The sequence below is a fragment of the Ricinus communis genome, chromosome 8, assembly GCF_019578655.1.
Source record: "Ricinus communis isolate WT05 ecotype wild-type chromosome 8, ASM1957865v1, whole genome shotgun sequence".
Classification (NCBI taxonomy): Eukaryota; Viridiplantae; Streptophyta; class Magnoliopsida; order Malpighiales; family Euphorbiaceae; genus Ricinus; species Ricinus communis.
This window is the reverse complement of record NC_063263.1, coordinates 6,880,901-6,904,741: the sequence shown is the minus strand read 5'-3', so window position 1 is coordinate 6,904,741 and position 23,841 is coordinate 6,880,901. Positions and strand designations below refer to the sequence as shown.

Sequence of the window (23,841 nt, the reverse complement as noted above, 5' to 3'; positions counted from 1 at the left end):
TGTTAATCCTGGAACATATGGAATCGACTGGTTATTTATCTGTTAGAAATTGCTTTTGCTTGTGTCTGGCCCTAGAATAACGTGTCCACGAATAGTTATGAATCCTGATATAATGGGCTTCATGAGTGTTAATCCTGAAACATATGGAGCGGAATGGTGTTTACTTACTGAAAATTACAAAAAAGCAAATTCGTCTGTACAAATAGAAACTTTGTTGAAAAAAATAAAAGAAAAACAATAACGTCGCCTGAGAGATTCGAACTCTCGCGGGGAAACCCCATGTACTTAGCAGGCACACGCCTTAACCACTCGGCCAAAGCGACTTCAATGTTCAATTGAACAGCTGATATTAAATGAATGGAATATATTTAATTTAATGTCCAGTTTTTTCATCACTTCTGAGTCGCATCTGTTTGCATTTCCGTTGGACGTAGCTGCCACATATATGGTAAAGGGAATAGGGAAATACATCTTCTGGATGGACACTAAAGGCGAGGCCTCTCATATCCCAAATTTATCAAACAGGGGCCCTTACTAGAACTCTACTTAGCTATGAGAATTTCCATTACAGTATGTATGAACAAAGATACATATTTTTATTTCATTCCAATGCAAGTAACTGGAGTCTCTCCTGTACTGATCAAATAATTGTTAATGTCAAATAATTGTTAATGAACTAAACCACGATCAAATAATTGTTAATGTCTACAACAGGTCTGTCCACATATTGCAGTCTTGCATAAATTAACAGAAACACAATTTGGTGAGTACCCAAATTAAAGTTTCCATATTTAATGCCTGATTTCCTTTCTATTTTGAGACAATACGACAACCCCCAATCTGCATCTCAAATAGAAGCCTTGGATTCTCCTTGACCCTGTTGCCAGTTAACAGCAATAGGACTTCTAACAATATGGGTTCCATCACTCCACTCAATTGACCCATAACTTTGTGAGCTGATGCTAAGCCAACCCAAGCTGACAGAACTAGAGAATGTAATCTCGTAGGATAAGCTTTGATTCTCTGCACTGAACACAAGCTTACTGGGCGAGATCTTGATGTCTACATTCTCAGGAGCATTCACCTTAACCTCATAAACAGCATCAGTAGAACTACCAACATTCTTCACCACCCTTTTATAGGTAACCACATCAGAGTTAGGCTTCAGAACAACAGCAAATGATGGATAGTTAAGATTGCCTGGACTGCCCAGCTTCTTATCACATATATCAGAACTTGCAGCCTCCCTAACAAAAACTGCAATTCGCTTTGAATCATACCCAATTGAGCAAAGAAATGAGACGTAGTCACTAGTTTTCATATCATACACTAGTCCAGGGTCAACAGCACTATTGGGATCCACATGACCAGCACCATGAACAAAGGGTGTTGACTCTTTGCCACTGGCAAGATCAAGGATGTTCTTTCCAGAATTATCTAAGTTATAAGCAGTGGTTACTAAAGCAGATTTTATAGCAGCAGGTGACCAATCTGGATATGCCTTTCTAAGTAGAGCTGCAATTCCACTAACATGAGGACAAGACATTGAGGTACCTGATATTATGTTAAACTGGACTCTTCTAGGATCAATATCCAAATCTGTTGGTGCAGAAGCCCCCGTCCACCCAGCCAAGATATTTACTCCAGGTGCTATAACATCAGGCTTCAGAATCTCTGGTGTCAAATGATTTGGACCGCGGCTAGAAAATGCTGCAACTCGAGGAGCTGATGGTGAATTATCAATTACCGTTCCGTGGAAAACAATTGTTGCAGTAGGATATTGACCCAATCTGATATATTCTCTAATCTTATTACCAGCAATTTCACCTACCATAGTAGCTGGTATGAGATGAGAATCAGCAATAAGCTCCTCACCACTATCTGCCGTGTTTGCCAATATCATTCCAAGCCCTCCTGCAAGCTTCACAGCACTTCCTTTCTCTACTCTTGCATTCATTCCTCGATCACATACCACAATTTTTCCTTGAACTTTTGATGGACTTAAACCACCCACAAAACAATACCTACCACCAACATCAGCAGCATATACTAAAGGAAGCTTAAAATCCACTAGGGGATCACCTGAATATAGTGACACCCCGCCATAGATACTCCCATCACCAAGCACAACATCAGCTGGAAACTCTCTATCAATTGTAGAAGCACCAACAGTAAGAATCCAAGGCGCAATATTAACAGCAGTATAAGGACCTGGACCAGAATTACCAGCAGAGCAAGATACAACGATTCCATGTTGTGTTGCTCCAAAAGCACCAATAGCAATTGAATCATGGTCATATTGAGGAGCATAACCAGTAGCACCAACAGATAAAGAGATGACATGAACACCATCTTCAATTGCTTGATCCATAGCAGCAAGAATGTCAGAATCAAAACAACCCATGCTCCAACAAATCTTATAAGCAGCAACTCTAGCCTTTGATGCCATACCACGAGCTTCACCTTGTGCATAATGGTAAAAGCTCGCGTTATGGACTAAAGAACCAGCTGCCGTCGATGCTGTATGAGTTCCATGACCTTCAGTATCTCTCGGAGAAGCTTTATCTCTTGATCCATCAATTCCTTTCCCTTGATAAGCAACAAGACCCTTATAGAAAGCTCTAGCACCAATAAGTTTCTTATTACAAGAACCAACAGGAAAGTCAACAGATGTCTCACAGACACCTTTCCAATGATCAGGGATAGAAGACAAGCCAGAATCAGAAAAACTAGGATGTTCAGGCCATATACCAGTATCAAGAACACCAATAATAACATCCTCACCATAAGCACCATTAGGCCAAAGACCAGAAACGGAAGAAAGGTCTAAGAAATGAGGTGTGCGTGTTGTGTGGAGGTGGCGAATCTGATCAGGGATGACAGAGATGACGCCTGGAACACGGCGTAGTATGGATGCTTGATAAGAAGTGAGGTGGGCAGAGAAACCATTGACGGCATGGTTATAGGTGTAGAGGATCTTGGCTGGGTGGTGCGGAGAAGCCGGAGGGAGAGAATTGATGATGGAGGCGTACCAGTCATGGTGAGAGGTGAAAAGGGTCGGCTTGTGTGGTTTTGAGATATGGACTATGAAGGTTTTTGGGTTGTTTGATAATGGCGAAGAGAAGGAAAGATGGGTAAGAGAAAGGAAGAGGAGAAGGTGAAGGAGAAGGAGAAGGAAAGAGACAGAGGTATTGGCCATTGAGGTTCTTTCTTTGTTTCCTGAGAAAATGGAGTCTCTTTTGGAGTTTGGGATCTGAAATAAAAATCTTTATTATTGGGTTGGGATATAATAAAGTCAGTAGAAGTGATAGCTGGGCGGTTTCTAGAGACCCTATTGGTCCACGTCATCATAACTCAAATTTTGCTTTTCGTTATTTGTTTTAAAAGTTCTACCTCTTTTCTTCTTTATTATGTTCATAAAAGATTTTAAAAGTAATTATATAATTTCTATTTTTTCTTTGAAGGACAATTAAAAATAAGGTAGCAAGAGTCACGCAGATATTTCTTCCTTTTCTGGAAAAGCGAATTATATTCAACCTTCATTTAATAATGTATTTAGAATATTTTATATTTAGCGAAAAACAAAGTGATAGTATATATGTAAATTTTATAATTATTTAATGTTATATATCATTCATTTAATTATAGAATATAATATCTTACAAACACAAGCATTAATGCCTTGCACGTTGTTTTTGAATGTCAAATGTCAAGATTTCTTATATGACTTTGGATTTTAAGGGTCCTGCAAAGAAATCTTGCTTACTCTATTGTTATCTTGATTTCTGATATGCTTAGTAATGGAAGCTGTTATTATTGATATTTATTTATTAAAGTTTTAGTAGGCTGTCCTGTTCTTGAATTAGAGGGGAAAAGATTGATGGTTAGGCTTTTTGTGCATTTGGTCTCATCTGTGATGCCCCATTAGTGGGAATCATTTATTTTTATTTTGTTTGATTCACAAAATGACAACAGACGTGCTTTCCCTCTTGTTTTTCTGTATACTAAATGATAAATAATTAATTCACATAATTGGTCAATTTCTTAATGATATGACAATCACTTAAAACGATTTTTCTTTTGGTACATTAATTTTCTAAAAGGGAAAAAGGCTCATAACATGTTTAATTACTTACCATTTATACTAAAAAAATATTGTGAAAAATAGACCCAACAAAGTGAAAACAAAAAGACAAGAACTCTAAAACTTATTTTAAATTAAAAAAGACAATTATGATTTCATGTATACGCTCTAAGCTTATTTTCTTATAACAGCAGTCGTCGAACTCTGAAATTATGATGGGCCGAGTGTTGAAAGCTATAAGCAAAAGGCATGGCCGAGAAGACGATCATACCTGGAATACAGGTCTTGTACATTGAACAAGACAAACAAAGAAGATAGAAGAAATAAAAGCATGGTGGCTATGAAAACCCTTTAAAGATTTTTTATGAGAAATTTGTAACGTGAAAGCAAGATGTAAATCATAAATCGAAAGATATGGAAAGAAAATTTGTCTCTATTTACTATTAAAATTAGACTAAATAAAATCACAGATCGAGAAAAGGAAAGAAAAAGAAAAAAAATACAAGCAAATGCAAGATTATAAACAGCATGACTTACAACAGTTGTTTGAGCAACTACAGCAAAGATTCATCTTCGGACAATTACAGAGGGATGAACTGAAACAGCAGTGACTGAGTCGCGGACATGAAAGTCCTGTACATTTGCAACAATGTTGACAGGCCGGTTTTTCTGTGCAGCTGCATAAGTTCAGCTGGGAGTTACTCAGTGGACAGCAGGCACAGCATTTTGCCATTTTTAAATGAGGTTGGCAACCACTGAAGCCGCAAATCCATGGGGCACTGAAAAGTATTTTTATTTCACCTAGTTAGCATCATATCGAACTTTTCCCTTGTAATTTGTTACTGACTTTTGCTGATCATGTCTTTTGATTTGTTACAGAAAAGAAATATCACGCACTTAAAGTTGAAAGAAGTATTTTGTACTTTCCCCTTGAAATTTAAACAAGAACGACTTTTATTTAAGTATCAAGGTCAACAATGAGCAAGTGTTTCCATGATTGAACAAGAATTCAGTTGCAGGTGAGATTTTTTAAGTCTAGTATGATGGTCTATGCATCTTTCACTATTCCAGATAAATTCGTGTTTCTACAAATGATAAATGGGACACCTTAAGTTACTTGGTACGGAGTCAATATTATTGATTTGGTTCTTTGCTAATTGATTAAGATGGTAAGATGTCAAGCAAATAAGTTATGCAGCAAAAGGCCAAATATCATTTTGTGTCCCCTACAGCCAGAGTTATTTGAATCCAGCAGGAACATAGAACAATTATGCAGGTGCAGCTTTTATTTAATTGCACAAATGGCTGTTTTGCAGTTCTGTAGCCATAAGAGTGTCATCTTCTAACTAGTCCAGTATAAATGGGTGGGTTTTAATGTGTATAGATGCTATTAAACCATGAAAGAGGAGGTAATTTAGAGAATAGACCAGAGAAAAAAAGCAGTAAAACAAGCGAAAAAAGAAGTACCAGAACCTCTTCCAGCAGAGATGGGATTTATGAGTCTCCTCATTCCTGCTTCAAAGAAAAGTATTGCACAATTTTAGTGAATTAATCACAAAGATTTATACTGATGATATAGCTTAGGAGAGGTTGGTGAACAAATACATTGACACAAGAGGATCGGATTTAGCCCCTATAATAAAGTCATTGAGCCTGCAGTCAATTGAATGTTAAAGGTCAGACAGGAATGTACAAACGCTTGTCTGGAAAATGTATGACACAAGCATATATGGTGGTCTGGCCAACTTAGTGCTATGGAAAGAGAAGCAATAAAGAAATCATACTCTTTGCAACTTCTGGAAGCAGGTTCAAGGTCTTCCACAGATTTTAATTCTTCCTGCTCACAACAAAATTAATATTAGTACATCATCTACTTATTCTATCAGTACACCAATCCACAAATCAGGGCAAATTATTCGTAACTGATAAATAAACAGAAGAAGGAATTTAAACATCATTAATTTTCTTATCTCCTCAATATCCCACTTAAAAAGGTGCTGATAAATAAACAGGGGATTAAACAATGAAAGAGGCTAACTCTGAACCAAGACCATTCCATCCACACCATCAAGTCAACAATATTGCATAGCTTAATACAGGATCATGGGCAGACAAGGACTTACGCTGGATGCATGGTGCACAGATTAGATAATGTGAAATAATGACCAACAGAAAAGAAGAAAAAGAACAGACAATGCACCTTGTTCTGTGTTAAACATGCATTTGGTAAGTTCGGACGATACTAAAATGTACAATGTCATTGATGTTTGGCATATATAATTTGCAGAGAGTGAAAAATAAGAAACTCTTTTTTAGCATTTGAATCACAGAATTGGAACATTATGAGTCATACATGTTAGAGATGCAAGAGCACCTAGGAGTGACGTAGTCAACATGATAATGATTCTAAGGTTTAGACCAATTAACATTGCTTGCATCTTAATAAGTCTCAATTGGATTTGAATCACTAAAATCTAGGCAAAATGGCGTCGATGGATCTAAAATAATCCACATTAAAGCAAATTGAATTATGTAATGAAGAGGGTTGTTGTTCTTCTAAGGTATTTAGCTGAACATTTCTATTTCATCCTCCGAATCAAATGGACAAAATCATCAACTTGAACTACTTTTCTCCAATTAACTCTTTTTTGTCAGAAAGGCATGAAATGCATAGAGGACAACACATGCACATACCAATGGCAATAGAAACATTAAACTAAATTGGGCATAAAAGTAAGCAATGGAATATCAAACTCATCAGATTTAATTGCAAAAACAAGAACTAAAAATAATTTGTAAGAAAAGATTCTGATTTTCTAGCAACAATGCATTGGAAACATAAACTTTCCATATGAAGAATCTTTCACAGAGTCGCGCAGAAATTGGAACTATCTTTATCAAGCATCTACACAGAGGAAAATCTTTCAGAGTGAAATAACTAAAAATAACCTGAAGCAAGCCAATCTCTCTTTCCAAGATTTGTACTTTAACCAACTGCCTTCTCTTCCCATACAAATCTAAAACGCCAGGCGGCGACTTTGGGCACACAGCAGAAAAAGAAGAGGAAGAAGAAGAACAAGAATTCGACAAAGCATCCATCTTTCTCCTAATCAAACAACAGCACCGCAACAAGAACAAGACCAAAGAAAAGTCAATTAAAAAGACAATGGTGCTGCTATGTTGTTAATATCAAAGATGAGTACGTGAACTGCATTGTTCGTAGTTTTGTACGTGTGGGAGAGAAAGGAGGATTAAATAAAGGGAGTGAAGTACTAATAAAGAAGAGTAAAAATTTTATATATTGGGTTGTCTTTTATGTGAAAAACTGGAACGTGGGTTTGACAGAGGTTTATAAAAGTGCGATGATACTGCCATTGTTGCAGACCGCACGTGACTGACAATTAGCGCACAGAGGAAAGTGGAAATGGGTTTCTGTTTTAAGTTTAGTTTGTTTGGTTGGTTGGCTTGGACTTTGGAGTTTGGAATTTTTAGCCCCAACAGTGTTTCTTGGTACCATGTGTGGACCTTTGTGCATTTTTAGCAAACTTGGGGAAGACAGAACCTTCAAAATTTAGACTGTTATGCATTTTTGAATCTATTGCAACGACAAAGAGAAGAAGAAGAAGAAGAAGAAGAAGAAGAAAAATTGTATTAAATTAGTTTGGATGTTAAACATAATGTTGATGCAATTGAATTTCGCAAAATGAATATTCAATTTCGTCTAAAACTTGAAAATAAAACTATTATTCTGTATATTGAATGATTGGGTGTATGTAGTTTTTTCATTACTGAAAAGTAATGAAATATTTAAACCTAAAAATATTATATTTTAGCTCCATAGTATATAATATTTCAAATGAACTGTTTTGAACTCCAATAAACCTAACGCTGATAACCTTTTTATGGATTAGAGTATTGTTTATTTTAGAAGTGTGTTTCACTTAAAGGCTTTTAACTTAAAGAGTTGTTTTAAGTGAATGATTTTTACAAAGTTTATAAGCTTATGAATGATTTCTAAACATATTTTATTTTATAAAATTTTTGTAAATATTAATATACTTTTATTAATTTCTATTAATTTTTATGAATTATCACTCTTTATTATTAAATAATTGCCATGCTTTTTTCTTTCACTCTTTTCTATTTTACTTTTAATAATTGTTTGTGCATTGTCTATAATTATATATGTAATTAATATACTTCATTTTTTATTGTTTTATCAAATCTAAATCCAATTAAACTTTTAATTCATAACACAAATATTATTTTTTTTTAAATGACCATAGCACAACTTATATCTAATCAAATTATAAAGCTTACGTCATACTTATTATGTTTTACACACTGCCTAGTAAACAAAATATGAGAATCAACAATCAGTTCTTATCAATAAAAATCAATTATCCAAATGGTATTCTTAATAAGCCTATGGGGGCATTTTTCCTCAAAACAAACTTTCAAGGGATTACTATTATACTATTCACTTGAGATTTTTATTTTTAAATCTATAAAATTCTTAAATTCAACTAATCAAATACAACCTTAATTAATCTGAAAGCGGAATGAAGAAGTCCTTACCCAAAAAGAAAAAAAAAAAAAGAAAAGGAATTTAGCTGCTGAGAAGTGAAAAAACTTTGTTTTTATGCTCATCGGTTGAGTCATAATTTATTATTTATACAGTTTAAGAAAATAACAAAATGAAGTGCTGAAATATCATAATAGAATTCGAAAGGGGCAGGGGAGTGAATAACAATGAGGAGGAAGGAGAAAATGGTAAAAAGAAAAAACAAAAACAAACAGCGGGACTCAAGCTCTTCCCCCGATGAATGCAAAGGACAAAGGACGGAAACAATACAAGCGACGGATGCGCTTGTAAGTTAGATCAACCACGTGTCAAATCCTGGGAGTTTAGCAGCTCCCCTCAGGCAACCAAACCTGATATCTTTTAGTGTTTTAAGAATGCAACCGTGCTTCAACTGTAAAAAATCTCGGCATAAATCGGTTCAATTGATTTAAAATCGGTCAAACAGACCGATTCAACTATCAAATCTAGTCAAACCAGCTGGTTAAAATTTTAAATTTCAAAAATTCTAATTAATTTAAATTAACTCTTTTTTAATCGATTAACTGTTAATTCCTCAACTGTATTATTTAAACAGGTGAGTTTGATCCCGTTTCTAGAAAACCACTTTTTCATAGGAGATTAATGCGGTAATATGCACTCACTCTAAGTAAAGAATTTATGTTAATGAATCAAATATTTTGTGAGCAATTCTGAGTTCGGTTTGATGATAAATTTATTTATTTAATTAATTGAACTAAACTCGATTTCGGTTTTGAATTCAATAATTTTATTGAATCAAATTTAAACTTGACAGAGTTTCATTCGTTAACTCGCAACCCTGCTTGTTCATTGGTTTGCAATTAGGCTCATGAAATTAAGCTCGAGCTTAGTTTATTATAAAAAAATTCGTAAATTGACTTATGAACATGCTCGTCTTATTGACACAGTTTAGTAGGATAATTATAAATTTAGTGTCTTAACCTTTTTATTTTTTTATTTTAGTGTTTGAATAATTTTTTATTCAAGGTGTTAAATATGCTAATTTATATATATTAGATTTTACAAGTTAAAATAATAATTTATTTTATTTTACACATAAAATAATTTAAATATCCTTATTCATTTTTACTTACAATTTTTTTATCTTTCTTCTTTTCTTTTATTTTTTTTATCTTTTTTCTATTTTTTACCAAATCTTCTTTTAGTACTAAAAAAATATTGGACTAAAAGAATTTAATTTTTATTTATTTTAAAAAACTTACTCATCATTTTTTAATTTTAAAAATTACTTTTATAGAACAAGTAATATTTTCATCTTTCTCCTCACTATTTTGAGGTGAAAAAATATATTTTATTTTTATTTTTGAAATGAATGCACGAAAATAAAGGAATAAGTAAATTACATTAAATTTTTTAAAATTTTTATTTGAATGAACAAAATACAAAATAATTTTATTTTTTTTCTTTTTAATCTTTTGAGAAACAAATGAAAATTTTAAAAATAGTGAAAATAGATAAAAATAAGAAAAATAAAAGAAATACCATTTTATTTTAAAGATGACCCTAGAGGCTTTTCTTAATAAACATCTTTCTTCAGTTTAAAAGGAATAAATTATGTAGAAGAAGGGAGAGACTTGACCCTCATTTTATGCAAAGAAAACTTAACAGGAATGCTAAACATATATTTGATTATTATTCTTTTAAGAGTAAACAACAAAGAAATGGCCTATGACACATTAATATTCCATGGCCAACTTTCTGCTGAAACACCATTGTACGACCCACAAACGAGCATTTCTAACTGCCCATTCATAAAACAAGGCTCCAGACTCCAAGCCTAGAACACTAATCTATTTAAACAGTTCTCTTAAAAAAAATAAAAAAATCTCGAGTTGCAGTAGTTCAATCATCACAAGATTATAATAACACTTGTAAATACAAGAAAACACTCAAGACAAGGATATCGCCTTTTAGCCCGATAATAGTTTTATTGATTCATCAAGTATAATCATTAATCCCATTTGTAGGAATAAGTCACAAAAAGTGAATCAGCAAGTACTAACCAGAATCCTACATGTGTAAGTGCTATAAAAACTGTTCCTCAGATTACAGTTTTACAAATTAAAATGTGATGAGGAGTACGTTCAGAGAGACTAGCTTTACAAATTCATACGACAATCACCAAAATCAATCTGTCAAGTTGATACATATCCCATAGCAATACTCACTCTAACGGAAAGGAAAATCAAATACAGGGTTATAAGGCCCACCCCTAATACCTTGTTCGGTCGCATATGATTTTTAGGTAGAACAACAAGCGCCCAGATTAGTCCTGACATGAGAAATCCCATGGTGTAAAACAAGCTACTATCTTCAGGAACCATGTATACACCAGTGCTCTCAGACCAAGCTCCTAGAAGCATTGATACCCCCAAGCCGATGAGTGTGTTGAACATGGGACCTGCATAACATCCAGAGAAGGCAATTTGCACACTATCACCGCCATTCATTGCCAACGCAACATTTGACACTAGATCACCCATTGAGTTGCCCCATGCTAATACAGTTAATCCAAGGATTGATGGATTAATCCCAAATACCAAACCAAATGCCACCAATAAAGCTACAAGCTCATTAGCTATCATGTAGAACCACACAATACTCATCAAAAATCCCCCTAACACCCACGCAAGCAAGAATCTTTGAGGCGGATGATTGGGTAAGGTGTACTTGTATGCAAGAAAACCAAGAGCACAACCAACCGCAACACCGACAAAATACACGGCGATTCTACTTTGAGGACCCACATCATCTTGGCTGTTCCACAGAAATGCCACGAGAATAGGAGCCAATGCAGCACTGGATACAGCAAATGGTTTTGACCATGATGCTTCATCAACTAATGGGATTGTTAACCGTCTCGGAATGGCCAAGGGCATCTCAATCAGCGAAAAGCATCTAGAGCAACAGAATGAGGAGCTGTTGATCTCCATGTTCTCATCAGTCCAGCCCCATGGAGGCCTTTCATCATCCTGCATACTGCCTTTCGCTGAGTGAAAAGAATATATTGCCACATTTGAAGCCCACATCCATGATGGTAGTGAAGGAGGTAGATGCGGAACATCACTGTCAGTCTCAATGTCCAGCAGAGAATTATACATACCTGACTCGTCTTCATAACTTCCTGAGGGCAATATACTTCCTCGCACAGGAATCAATGGTGTAATAACATCCAGTTTTAACCTTCGTGCGTGTTTCCTAAAAATCTCACTAGCAGCAACGGAAATGCCATAAACTACATAAATTGAGACAAAAGCAATCGCTGCTCCAACACTAACCTTACCAATCACCAAAATCATCAACAAAGACAATAGTGTAAAAAGGAAGAAGCAGATATCCCTTATGAAGCATCTCCTATCAATCTGAACTTCCTTCTCTGCTACACATAATGAAACTGTCCCAACAACAATACAAGTAACAAAAACAGCACCACCCAACACACTGTTAAGACCAACATCCCCTGCATCTTTACCCACAAAAGCAGCAATACTTGCAAACACATCTGGCGCTCCATTCCCAAGGGGAAGGAGAGCAACACCAGCAACAGTAGGAGGCAACTTCAAAAGACTAGACAACTTCTCCAATGAACAACAAAAGTAGTCTGCTGCAGTATTCCCCAACAAATAAAACAAAGCAGCGAGCCAAATACCCAAAAATGCATAACCCAATACTCTGAAATCACCACAATCACAATACAAAAACTTGATATAATCAAAGAATCCACCAGATGAACATTCTGGGTTCGCTTTCAAGTATTCACATGCATTAGCATAACCCTCATGATCAATTAATCCACCACATAATGTTGGATTCTTTACATTTATATCATTTTGATCATTCATCCCATTAGTAAAAGACGATGAATTGACACCCGCGTCAATCATTTTCCTATGAATTATATCAACATGAACATCTGCTGTAGTCGAATTTTGACCAATATAAGGGTTTCTAAGGATATTTAACCGGCTATAGAATAAAAACAATAGAATCATACTACAAATTCCACTAAAAACCCTTCTCAATTTAGGGTCTTTAGCATTATAAAGACTATCAAACACCTTCATTATATTTAATAATTCACTCTCCAAAAATCTAAAATCAATAATAAAATAAAAACCTCAGAGCTCCGAAAAATCCAAAAAGAACCAACATGTCCAAAAATCCTAGGGTTTCATTTATTAAGTAATGAAACCCTAGCAATTCAAGCAAAGTTTGATTCCTTTACCTAGAAATGGAGTCGTGCAGCGAAATTGATTATAAAAATTGAGGACTTTACGAGGGGCTTCAGCAATTGATTACAGGGGTTTGAGATTGGTATCTTAATCGAGTAGACAGCATAAGGATTCTTGGGAAATTTTGTATTTCTGGATTTTCTTTTTTCTGTTTTTTATTTTTTCTTTTCATGTTGTTTTTGCTTGTTATCCTCCGTTCTGTATATTAACGGGTCGTTTGGAATGTTAGGTATCTTTTGTTAATTTGCCTAATTACTGAAAAAGCAAAAATCTTTCCATTTTTTTTTAAAATTTTTGTTTCTCAAAGTAATTCTCCAATGACGGAGGTCTAACTGGCAAAGTAATTTGGTTCTTACGTAATAAATCATTAGAAGAAAATTGCTCAATATTTTTTATGCTAAGTCATAAATAAATAAAATCTAAAAATTATTCAAAATACGATATCTATTCAACTTTTATAGTACTGTAACAATTTAATATGTACCAACACTTCCAAAAAGAAAAATATTGATTAAATATTTTTTTAATATTATTACATCACAACACGTGTTCAATAAACATTCCCTATGTGTATTATTATTACAATATTTCATTATCTTATTTTTTACGGCAAAATAATATTATAATTATGATACATTCGGAATATAGCTATAACACTTCTAGGACACAACTGGACAATTTAAATTTTAAAATCATGATTCAATAGCAATTTAATTTTTTAAATTATACACAGTTCCATAATTAGTTTGACAATTATTTTAATATAAATATTTTATAATATTTACAAGTAAAATTATATTTTGATAAAATTTAATTAAACAATCTAACAATTCTAGTAGGCTAAATAAATCAATATGTTTTTGTTTGTTAAGGTAAGTTAACAACCATAACTACTTAAGGATGTGATGAGATAAAGTCAATTAACCTTAATAATTTACTCATAAGTACTATAAGGTGTACATATATTATATGGAGTTTAAAAGTTTAAAATCAACCACAAATTTAAAATTGATTATTACATGTGTTATTGAAACATATCAATAAAATGAAAGAATGTTAACAAATTTTAAATTATTACACACAATAAAATGTAAGAATATCTAAAAGAATTGAATAACGAAATGAAAAAGTGGTTTTTAAAATATGCTTCTATATCGACTATTAAACCATGATAAAACTAACGTTAGGGGCATTTTCACATTTGAAACAAATCATTACAATTTAATAAAAAATAAAGAAATAAATGATTACAGAAAGTTCCATAATATAGCTTTGGTTCTAATTATGCATTATAGAATCCATAAATATTATTATATATTTATTTGATAAAGAATTTTAAGATGCATATTTGTAATGTAATTGATTTTTCTTGAACAGTTGAAAAGAAAAATTGAAATAAGAAGCAAATAAAAAGACAAGAAGAAAATGAAGTGAAGAGATCAGCGGTGACACGTACTTCGAAAACAATTAATAAAGTGACAAATAATCAAAGGCCCCAATCCTAATCCATAACTTACAAATAACAAACCAGACAAACACTTAGACTATACCTCCACGTCTCTCTGTCCGTCACGTCACGCTCACTCTTCTCCAAATCAAGCCACCATTTTCATGTCTATATATAACACTTACGCTACTCCACCTTTTCACTCTGTAACGCTTTACTTTTAACTTCTTAGCTCCTAATCGAATCTTCGTCGCCCCTTCCATTTGGTTGATTTTCTGTGGTAATATGTTTTTTCTTTTGGTTGGTGATTCATCAAATAGAACACTCACATGCACATTCACGATCTGTTTGTTTGCTCATAATTCAAATGTTAGCCAAAAGAAATGAGCATTTTCTCTTTGATTTATCGTTGTTCATGTCTTCCTCCGCTGTTGGAGCGTGTTTCAGTTACAGAGAAATAGAAACACAACTTTGTACTATTTTTTTATCAATTACTTAATTTGTGTGCCAGTGTGTGTGCTTTTTATAACTTAAATCTCAGATTTGAACTAAAAATTTAAATTGATTTGTGTATTTTGTACTCAGAGATGGGCTTTTCAAGGAAAGAGTATGAATTTTTGAGCGAGATCGGGTTAAGCTCACGGAACCTAGGCTGTTATGTTAATGGCACGTGGAAAGCACGTGGACCTGTGGTCACCACTGTCAATCCCGCCAACAATCAGGTTCTTATTATTCCATTGCGGTACTATTAAATAAGTTTATGAGATTATATCCCTGTTGCATTCTATTAATCCAGTTAATACTTATTAATCCGCTCTGTTGGGACTCAGGTAATAGCTGAAGTTGTAGAGGGTAACATCGAAGATTATGAGGAAGGAATGCAAGCTTGCTATGATGCATCAAAGATATGGATGCAGGTCAATTTCTTGTGATATGTTTTAATGTATGCTCTGCTTGAGAATGAATGAATGACTAAGTCTTAATGTCTACCCATTGCGTTGTTTTCTGACTTTGCAGGTTCCTGCACCAAAGAGAGGTGATATTGTTAGACAGATTGGGGATGCATTGAGGGTAAAGCTTCAACAGCTTGGTCGTCTTGTTTCGCTTGAGATGGGGAAAATACTTCCAGAAGGCATAGGGGAAGTTCAAGTATGCTTCCTTACTAAAAAGTTTGATGCTATGGTTATTTGAGTATTGGATGTTTTCGTGAAATTTCTAAGACTTGCCTTTATGATACGTGTGATGTATGCTGTTTTGTGGTGGCTTGCTATGCTATTACTTCACGGAATATTGATGATGCAAAAATTTCTTTTTAAAATGCTAAGTAGAAACTTTAGTTCTTTTGCTACAATATTTATAGCATCATGACTCCACAAGCATGATTGCAGGAAATCATTGACATGTGTGATTTTGCTGTTGGACTAAGCCGGCAACTGAATGGATCAATAATACCTTCAGAACGTGAGCTCAAACATTAGCCTTACTTCTTTTTTTTCTTTTCCTTTTCTTTTGGATAGACTTTTGATATCTTCAATTGACTTGCAAAAATAGTCTTCTCTATCATTTGATGAGATGTAGGAATCCAGCTATCATCTGGAAATGAGATGTCTTGTTTCAAATACTTGATTCCTAATATGAATTATTAACTTTTTATTCCAGTTCTATAAAACTAGTTCCTTAATAAATTATGCTTATTCTGCTAACAGGTCCAAATCATGCAATGTTGGAGGTATCCTGCTTTCCCATGTGATTCAAGTAGGATACTTCATTAGTTTTTTTTTTCTTTCTTTTTTTACTTTAAACCTTCTTTTTACTCCTATTTTGCATGCAGATGTGGAATCCTCTGGGGATAGTTGGTGTCATCACGGCTTTCAACTTCCCATGTGCTGTTCTTGGTGAGTAATTCATTCTTTTCCTATTAATTAGCAGAGTATGATTTTAGCCCACTTCTCGCTCTCCCTCACATTCCATTTCCCATAATTTCCACAAACTTATGTAATAACTACATTGTTTTTGTAGGATGGAATGCATGCATTGCATTGGTCTGTGGCAACTGTGTTGTATGGTAAGTTAATTAACCAATAATGGGACTTTACAATTTCTAATTATCCTAACATGCTTGTGATACAACTTTTCTTTGTTATTGATATAACATCTGCATTATTGTTAGGCTTTTCTTTTTGGAGTACAAAAGTTTTTAGCTTAGGCAGTTCATGTCCTTCCCTTCCATGTATGATTACATCATCCCAAAAGTTTCAGGCTTTAATATCTTGTTGATACCTGGTAGTTGTTGATTGTTTAAACTGCATTTTCTAAAGAATTATAGGGATGATTCAGGGTTTAGTAAGATGTTGGTAAACAAGTTAATTGTGGCTTTTCTTGGAACTATTCTTCGACATTGGAACCAATCATTCTTAATAGCGGGTTTAACCTTGTATAAGAAAATGTTTAGTTAAAAATTTAGAAATACATTGTGGCATTCAAGTTTTGGCCTTAATCAAACTATAGATAGCGTACGGTGAGCTTCAATGTAACTATGTAAGATTTCCATGTTTGACTTATTGGAGTTTGGAAACCATCTTGAAAGCTATGAAGATTTAATTGCTAATTCTTTGTTAGCATGTATATTACTGTTAGTACCGGCTTGATCTCATAATTTTGCTAAAATTGTGGCCATCAGCTTGCAAATATCCTTATTATATTTTATAATACTGAGGGTAAAGCTTTGAAAGGTCACCACCAATATTATGAGGTAAACCAAAAAACAATTACTAATTTTCCATTAAGGGTTTGTTCTTTTGATAGGAAAATAAAGTTGGAATTTTAAGTCATGCTTGTTGTTCTTTAAACAATTTAAGATAAAAATATAAGAATACATAAGAAAAAAGAAAATAGTCTCACATAAAATTCTTAAAATTTAAGCATTTTATAAATAAAAATTACAGTAAGCTATATTTAATAAAAGTTCTACATTACATTTTAAGATTTCACCTGTCTAATTTAAAATGAATGGCTGAGATTTTTTTTTCCAATAAATAAACATCTAATCTTTAAATCAATCTAGATTGTTGCTTTCAAATTAAATGGTTAATATCATTCAAACATGACTTGTCCTATTTTAACAAATGTTAGAGGATCTTATTTTAAAATTTAAAAGATAAAATTTTGATATAAAAAAATCATAAAATTTGAAATTCAAAAAATAACTAACTTAATTCTCAAGTAATGAGAATAATAAAGTTTAAAATCCCCTAAGAATTAAAAACTTAAAATTACAAGTCTCAAGACTTGAAATTCCTAAGAATTTAAAATCTCACCAAAAGAACATACCTTAAAAGAATAATGAATGTTATAGAACTGACAAAACATGACTATTTTGTAACTATAAATGTTTATAGCATATTGAATTTCAAATAACTCAAATAGGTTATGTATTTTATATAGGTTACGTCTTAACGTTGTATATTTATTTGCAATATATATTTAGAACAAGGTATTGTCATTCTTATGCCATGCACCTTCACATATCAAGTATCACTAAGCATTATGTGCGATGCATATACCAAACTAGTAAAAGTTAAAATGTCAGCATATACTTTGATTCGTCTTGTAAATATTCAGGTAAAAGAAAGAGGAATTCAACTATTTTCCTCATCTCAAACTACATTCTTAATATCTTATTTTAGGAAAGGTGCACCAACCACTCCTTTGATTACTATAGCAATGACAAAGCTGGTAGCTGGAGTGTTAGAGAAGAACAATTTGCCTACTGCAGTTTTTACATCTTTTTGTGGTGGTGCCGACATTGGTCAAGCAATAGCTAAAGACACTCGCATTCCTTTGGTTTCATTCACTGGGAGTTCAAAGGTATCTCAAAATTGTGCTTCATTAGAAATTACTTTTCCGTTCGTCCTGTTTGTAAGAGAATCTTTTGTGTTTGGCCAACTTATTTATGCAACTTGATTTATATTTATTTATCCATGAAGTTACTGTGCAAATATGCAATGCACTATCTTGTTTTTTTGGCAATCTATATGTACTTTCTTGGCATCATCAACAAGTAAACCTAATGTATTCTCACTTTATACTTGTGTTATTATTGCAGTTCAAATTTATGAACTATAACTTAGAAATACTTTTCTCTGTTTGCTTAAAAGTCTGCTTCTTCTGAATGTGCTTAGCTGTTTGTTGTTTGAACCTTATTTTTCTTCATTCTAGATGCATAATTATGGATACAATATGTGCAGTCAACAAAGTAACAAGATTTGATCTGTCGATGAAAAGGTAGGAGTTTTTATTATCTTATGGCATATATTTCTCAAAGTTTTGCATATGCTATAGGTGGGTCTGATGGTGCAACAAACAGTGAATCAAAGATATGGTAAATGCTTACTTGAGTTAAGCGGAAACAATGCTATAATAGTAATGGATGATGCTGACATCCAGCTAGCTGCTCGTTCCATTCTGTTTGCTGCTGTTGGAACAGCTGGTCAGCGGTGCACTACATGCCGTCGTCTGGTATTTAAACTTATGATTTTTCATTAATATCATATTTTTCCAGCTGTCAAAGTTGTTACTGATCGAACCTTTGTTTGCTTGTATTAAAGCTTCTTCATGAGAGTATATATGGAAGAGTACTTGATCAACTACTTAAAGTATACCAACAAGTTAAAGTAGGTGATCCATTGGAAAAAGGGACCTTGCTTGGGCCATTGCATACTTCTGAATCAAGGAAGAACTTTGAAAAGGGAATAGAGATCATCAAGTCCCAGGTATGCTTTGGTTTACTTTCTTTTACATTGTATTTAACCAACCTTTCCACCTTCCTGATGTTTCAAACATCTGCATTTCTGTGTTTGATGGTCTGATACATTACCTTGAACTTATTGGTCTAATACAAAAATATTTAGAATTTGTAAAGACTTCGACGGGTACATTACTTTGAACCTGAAGCCATATCAAAGAGACCTTCTGGACTAAATTATAAAGATTTTCATGATATGAAGTTTGGAGGTGCTTACCAGAACCCAGCGATTCTCTATTGCTGCCTGCCATTCCCTAAGTGTCGTAATTTGTTATTTTCATGTGGTTATGGGGTAGTTATGTAGTACTTTGAAAATCTTATGTGTATTAGCAACCTTCATTTGTTGTTGATCTTGTCAGATTTTATGGAATTGGTTCACATCCTGACATAGTTCAAATTGCTATCCGAAATTTGCAGGGAGGAAAGATTCTAACAGGTGGTTCAGTTATAGAATCTGAAGGGAATTTTGTGCAGCCAACAATAGTTGAGATTTCTCCAAAAGCAGATGTTGTTAAGGAAGAATTATTTGCTCCTGTTCTTTATGTTATGAAATTTCAGGTGACCTCTTCATTATTAAGTTATTTTCTTCGGAGGCTCTGAAGTAAATATAGATGAGTATTTTTCTTTGATATTCTGTATTAAATTGCTTTTACAATTACTTATTGCTGTTAGTAGAAGTTATAAAATTGCCCTTATTAGCTGTCCTTTGCTCTGCTGGATTGCATTTAACCTGATATCTAAAGACTTGAGTCCTGTGTACAGACTTTACAAGAAGCCATTGAGATTAACAACTCCGTGCCTCAAGGATTAAGTAGTTCTATCTTCACCCGCAAACCTGAAATTATTTTCAAGTGGATTGGGTGAGTGCTTTAACCAATGAACATGAGCATTATTTATTTTTTATGCTCATTTTACATTCAGAAGCCTTGAGTTTGTTTTTCTTCATATTCTAAAGCTTTTTTAATTCGATATAGTTGGAGCGGCTCACTTTGATGCAATCTGCTGGTGTTTTTTTTTAAAATTTTTTTTTCTAATTATGACACCAAGTCTTGAATGAAATTCCCTACAAGATGAAACTGCCATTGTTTTTTAGGCTTTGAGGTTCAATTTATTTGATGTTCCATTCCTTCATATATTGCTCAGATTCAGAAATCTCTCACACGGTCAAATTTGTTGCAGGCCACAAGGAAGTGACTGCGGCATTGTAAATGTAAATATACCAACAAATGGTGCTGAAATCGGTGGTGCTTTTGGCGGTGAAAAGGCTACAGGTGGTGGCCGGGAAGCAGGAAGTGATTCTTGGAAGCAGTACATGCGGCGCTCCACTTGGTAAATTTGTTCAACTCTGAAACCTTGCATAGAAGAAAAAGATTTGGATTGCTTCCGTTGGACATTTAGGAAATTGAATTGAATTGTATAGAATTGCCTCTCACAAAAGTTCTACTGATTTTTTGGTCAATTGCTGACAGTACAATCAACTACGGGAATGAATTACCACTAGCTCAAGGCATCAATTTCGGCTAGTATTTACAGTCCAATCGAGTAGGTAAACTTTGGTAGCATGATTGAACTTCCTGAGATATCTTGATTCTATCATCTCTGTTACTTGTGGCATTAATGACTTAAGCTTGGATTCTTACTTACTTTCTTGCAGAAGCATGATCACCAGCCCCGTTGCTGTGGAACGGTAACAGCACAAAGAGCTTGTGGTCTAAACTTGATGCTCTCTTCATAAGTGTTACTTTAACACAAGTATATAATAATAATACTTTCATTTCTTGGATAATTTTTTCTTTCCTTGATTCTCATTTTCCTTGCTTGGTTACTGAGAAAGATGAAACTGAAAATATATGATATAGGTTACTAAAAAGACCGAAATATGGGGTGAAGTCGAGATTTGGGTTTGTCAAGATTTTGACATTGATTCTATGTGAACAAGCATTTTGAATCCTTTATGAACATATCTTTGTGTTACCAGGTTGGATGCTTATGAATCTTGACTGCCTTCGTCTAGAAAAGCTGTTTAATAAGTTGAAATTCAAAGATCATATGTCAGTGTGTATGAATCTGGCTTCTGTAATTAAGTTTTTTCAACACTGCATCCTCCCGCACAGAGACGGGAAACTTGCGAGTTGGGGGAGGGGAGAGAGGCGACAATAGTATTTGATAGAGCTATAATTTGTAATATCATCAAATATTAATTATTATTTTTTTGGTCTTAATGACTCATTGCTAGTATTAAATATTTAAAATCTGCATGTTGATAAACAACGAAATTCAAAAGAAAGTTTATTGTTTTAATTTTAATAATTTCTAATCATATGTTATCATTATCTTAATAGTGAAGTATTCATAATTAATTATAAATAGAAAATTTATTTTTCAAGAAGAAAATGGTGAGGAAAAAAGATGCGAGAAGGGGTCAATTTTAAATTCTTAAGAAAAATGAAAAAAAAAAAATTTAAAATATTAAATAATAAATATGTATTAAAAACCTTAAATAATAGTTTCTTTTATATTATTTAATATATTATCTTAGATTCACTATCATTAAACTAAAAATGAGTTTCTTAAATCTAGAATATTTTTAAAATTTTATTGACATAATAATAATTAAATTTATAATAAAGTATAATAATGAACTATTCAATTTCATAATATATATTTATATAAACTTTGGTGTAATAACAAATTTCATAATAATAAAATTGATAACTTGAAGTGATTCTTTTGTAATAATCTTATTAATGTAGTAGTACGGTAAAAATGATATTATAAGCACATGAATTATTACATCAATAGAATAAAATTATAAATATTTTATCCTTTTCTTTTGACTCATGTTTTTAATCTTTACGAATTTTTTTATTAAGTTATGAATTCTTATATATAATATAATATTATAATTCATCAATTCAATGAATTAAATTGATTACTAATCAATTTTTATAGGATTAGATATAATACTAAATTGAATAATTATATATTAAATTATGATAAAATCAATTCAACATTAAATTAATTGTTGATTAATTTTAAAAATATTTTAACTAGTTCATAATCCTACCTTCCTCTTTGTGCTTATATATAGATGGACTCGTTAGAAACCTCATATGTGTATATCACGCTTGATTAATAAATAAACAATTATTGTAATATACTAAATCCTTTATTTTTATCTAATTATGATTTTTATAAATATTTTAATAATTTAATATTTTCTCGTGTGTAACACATATATTTGATTTTTTTTGTATTTTAATTTCTTAAATTATTTTAACAAATTTATATGTATTATTTTATAAATTTCATTTAAATTATACTGTGATTATATGATTATTCTATTTTATTTTGGGTCAAATTTGTGGTTTGATGCTTTTATATTTAAGGAACAAATATATTTTTTGTATCAAATGATTAACATGTATTTTATTTTTTAAGTTACATATATTCAAATTTTTTATTTTTTTAGATTATTTATATTAATAAAATATAAATTTTTGGTAAAATAAGTATTTTAAAGTATTTTAACATCCGATTAGATATTTTATACTCATAAAAAATTGCTAAAATATATATTTTTTAATTTTAACTAAATTTAAAAAAAAAATTTAAAATAAAATTTTAATATATTTATGAATTCTATGATATATTGGTAGATCTCATATTACTTATAAAGTTATAATTTAGTAATAGTTCAACTTAAATACATGTAAAATTATAAAAGAAGTTATGAAAATATAAATATATACCTAAAAAAGTGCTAAAAGAATAAAATATGTGTAACTCATTCGATACAAAAAATATATATTCCTTAAGTGAAAAAATATCAAACCATAGAGTTGTATTTAAACTTTACTTTTTATTTTTATAGTTATTTTAAATTAACCAATAAATAAAATATTATTCAGACTGATTTAAGATTAATAAATACATTTTGGATGCAAGTATAGTTATTCACATTTCTACTTTCTTTGGACGCTTAAAATATAAAATAATTGATTTTTAAGAATTTAAAATTACATGTATTAATCATTTATCATTGTGTTGCACGACCATTGTTATTATATAAATATAAAATCAAGTTTATAAATAATATTTTTTCATTATATATTAAAAAGAAAAGCAAGGTAGATACTTTAATTATTTTTTCTTAAATATTTTAATATTTTATTAGTGTTCTAATATAAAAATTATTTTAAAAAATATATTACTTAATTTAGTATATAAATTAATATTATCAATATAATGGATATTACTATTTTTTAAAAATTAAAAATTATTATATAATTAAAATATTAATTTATTAGTAAATATAATATTAAAAATATTATTTCCTAGAATTAGAATCACTATCTAATTAAAAAGCTATTTAATAGTTAATATAATATTAAAATGTAATTACTATACTATTTTTAAGATAATTATTATCTTATTAGAAAATTAATTTATTGTTAATATTTTATTTCTTAAATTAAAATTAATGTTTAATTTGAAATGACAATAATTAATCAATAAATTAATAAAATAATTTATAAAGTTACATATAATTTTAAATTTTACGTATTAAAAATAGATATATATCTTAAAATAAAAAAATTCTAAGAAAAGATATATATTAAAAAATTTAGATTTTGGATATATATATAT

At 31.8% G+C, this 23,841-nt stretch overlaps 4 protein-coding genes and 1 non-coding gene across 9 annotated transcripts; 1 reads left to right on the top strand and 4 right to left on the bottom strand.

Moving 5' to 3' along the window:
• Positions 1-241: 241 nt before the first annotated feature.
• TRNAS-GCU lies at positions 242-323 on the bottom strand. Its single transcript has one exon. It is a non-coding gene; the product is annotated as a tRNA-Ser (tRNA).
• Positions 324-531: 208 nt separating this feature from the next.
• LOC8259353 (subtilisin-like protease SBT1.4) lies at positions 532-3,278 on the bottom strand. Its single transcript, XM_015728509.2, has one exon. The coding sequence runs from the start codon at positions 3,197-3,199 to the stop codon at positions 848-850; it is 2,352 nt and encodes a 783-aa protein (XP_015583995.2). The 5' UTR covers positions 3,200-3,278; the 3' UTR covers positions 532-847.
• A 1,219-nt stretch (positions 3,279-4,497) lies between these two features.
• LOC107262486 (guanine nucleotide-binding protein subunit gamma 3-like) lies at positions 4,498-7,714 on the bottom strand. Of its 4 annotated transcripts, none has more exons than XM_015728512.3 (5): positions 7,034-7,714; positions 5,869-5,921; positions 5,690-5,737; positions 5,558-5,599; positions 4,498-4,863 (listed from the first exon to the last, which is right to left on the bottom strand). In XM_015728512.3, the coding sequence occupies exons 1-5, from the start codon at positions 7,181-7,183 to the stop codon at positions 4,602-4,604; spliced, it is 555 nt and encodes a 184-aa protein (XP_015583998.1). In that variant the 5' UTR covers positions 7,184-7,714; the 3' UTR covers positions 4,498-4,601. The 4 variants fall into 4 exon arrangements, with proteins under 4 accessions (XP_015583998.1, XP_015583999.1, XP_015583996.1 ...); XM_015728513.3 differs by having other exon boundaries at positions 5,558-5,596; positions 7,034-7,709; XM_015728510.3 differs by having other exon boundaries at positions 5,552-5,599; positions 7,034-7,708.
• Positions 7,715-10,597: 2,883 nt separating this feature from the next.
• On the bottom strand, positions 10,598-13,279 carry LOC8259357 (cation/calcium exchanger 4). Its single transcript, XM_002534420.4, has one exon. It carries the CDS (start codon positions 12,770-12,772, stop codon positions 10,844-10,846), a length of 1,929 nt encoding a protein of 642 aa, XP_002534466.2. The 5' UTR covers positions 12,773-13,279; the 3' UTR covers positions 10,598-10,843.
• Positions 13,280-14,486: 1,207 nt separating this feature from the next.
• LOC8259358 (aldehyde dehydrogenase family 7 member B4) lies at positions 14,487-21,165 on the top strand. 2 transcript variants are annotated; one of them, XM_048377975.1, is made up of 16 exons: positions 14,487-14,667; positions 14,973-15,109; positions 15,218-15,304; positions 15,405-15,536; positions 15,776-15,848; positions 16,094-16,116; positions 16,219-16,282; positions 16,407-16,452; positions 18,074-18,254; positions 18,729-18,905; positions 18,995-19,159; positions 19,609-19,749; positions 19,954-20,051; positions 20,371-20,520; positions 20,661-20,737; positions 20,846-21,165. In XM_048377975.1, the coding sequence occupies exons 2-15, from the start codon at positions 14,975-14,977 to the stop codon at positions 20,713-20,715; spliced, it is 1,527 nt and encodes a 508-aa protein (XP_048233932.1). In that variant the 5' UTR covers positions 14,487-14,667; positions 14,973-14,974; the 3' UTR covers positions 20,716-20,737; positions 20,846-21,165. The 2 variants fall into 2 exon arrangements, with proteins under 2 accessions (XP_048233932.1, XP_048233931.1); XM_048377974.1 differs by having other exon boundaries at positions 14,488-14,667; positions 20,661-20,733.
• Positions 21,166-23,841: the final 2,676 nt, after the last annotated feature.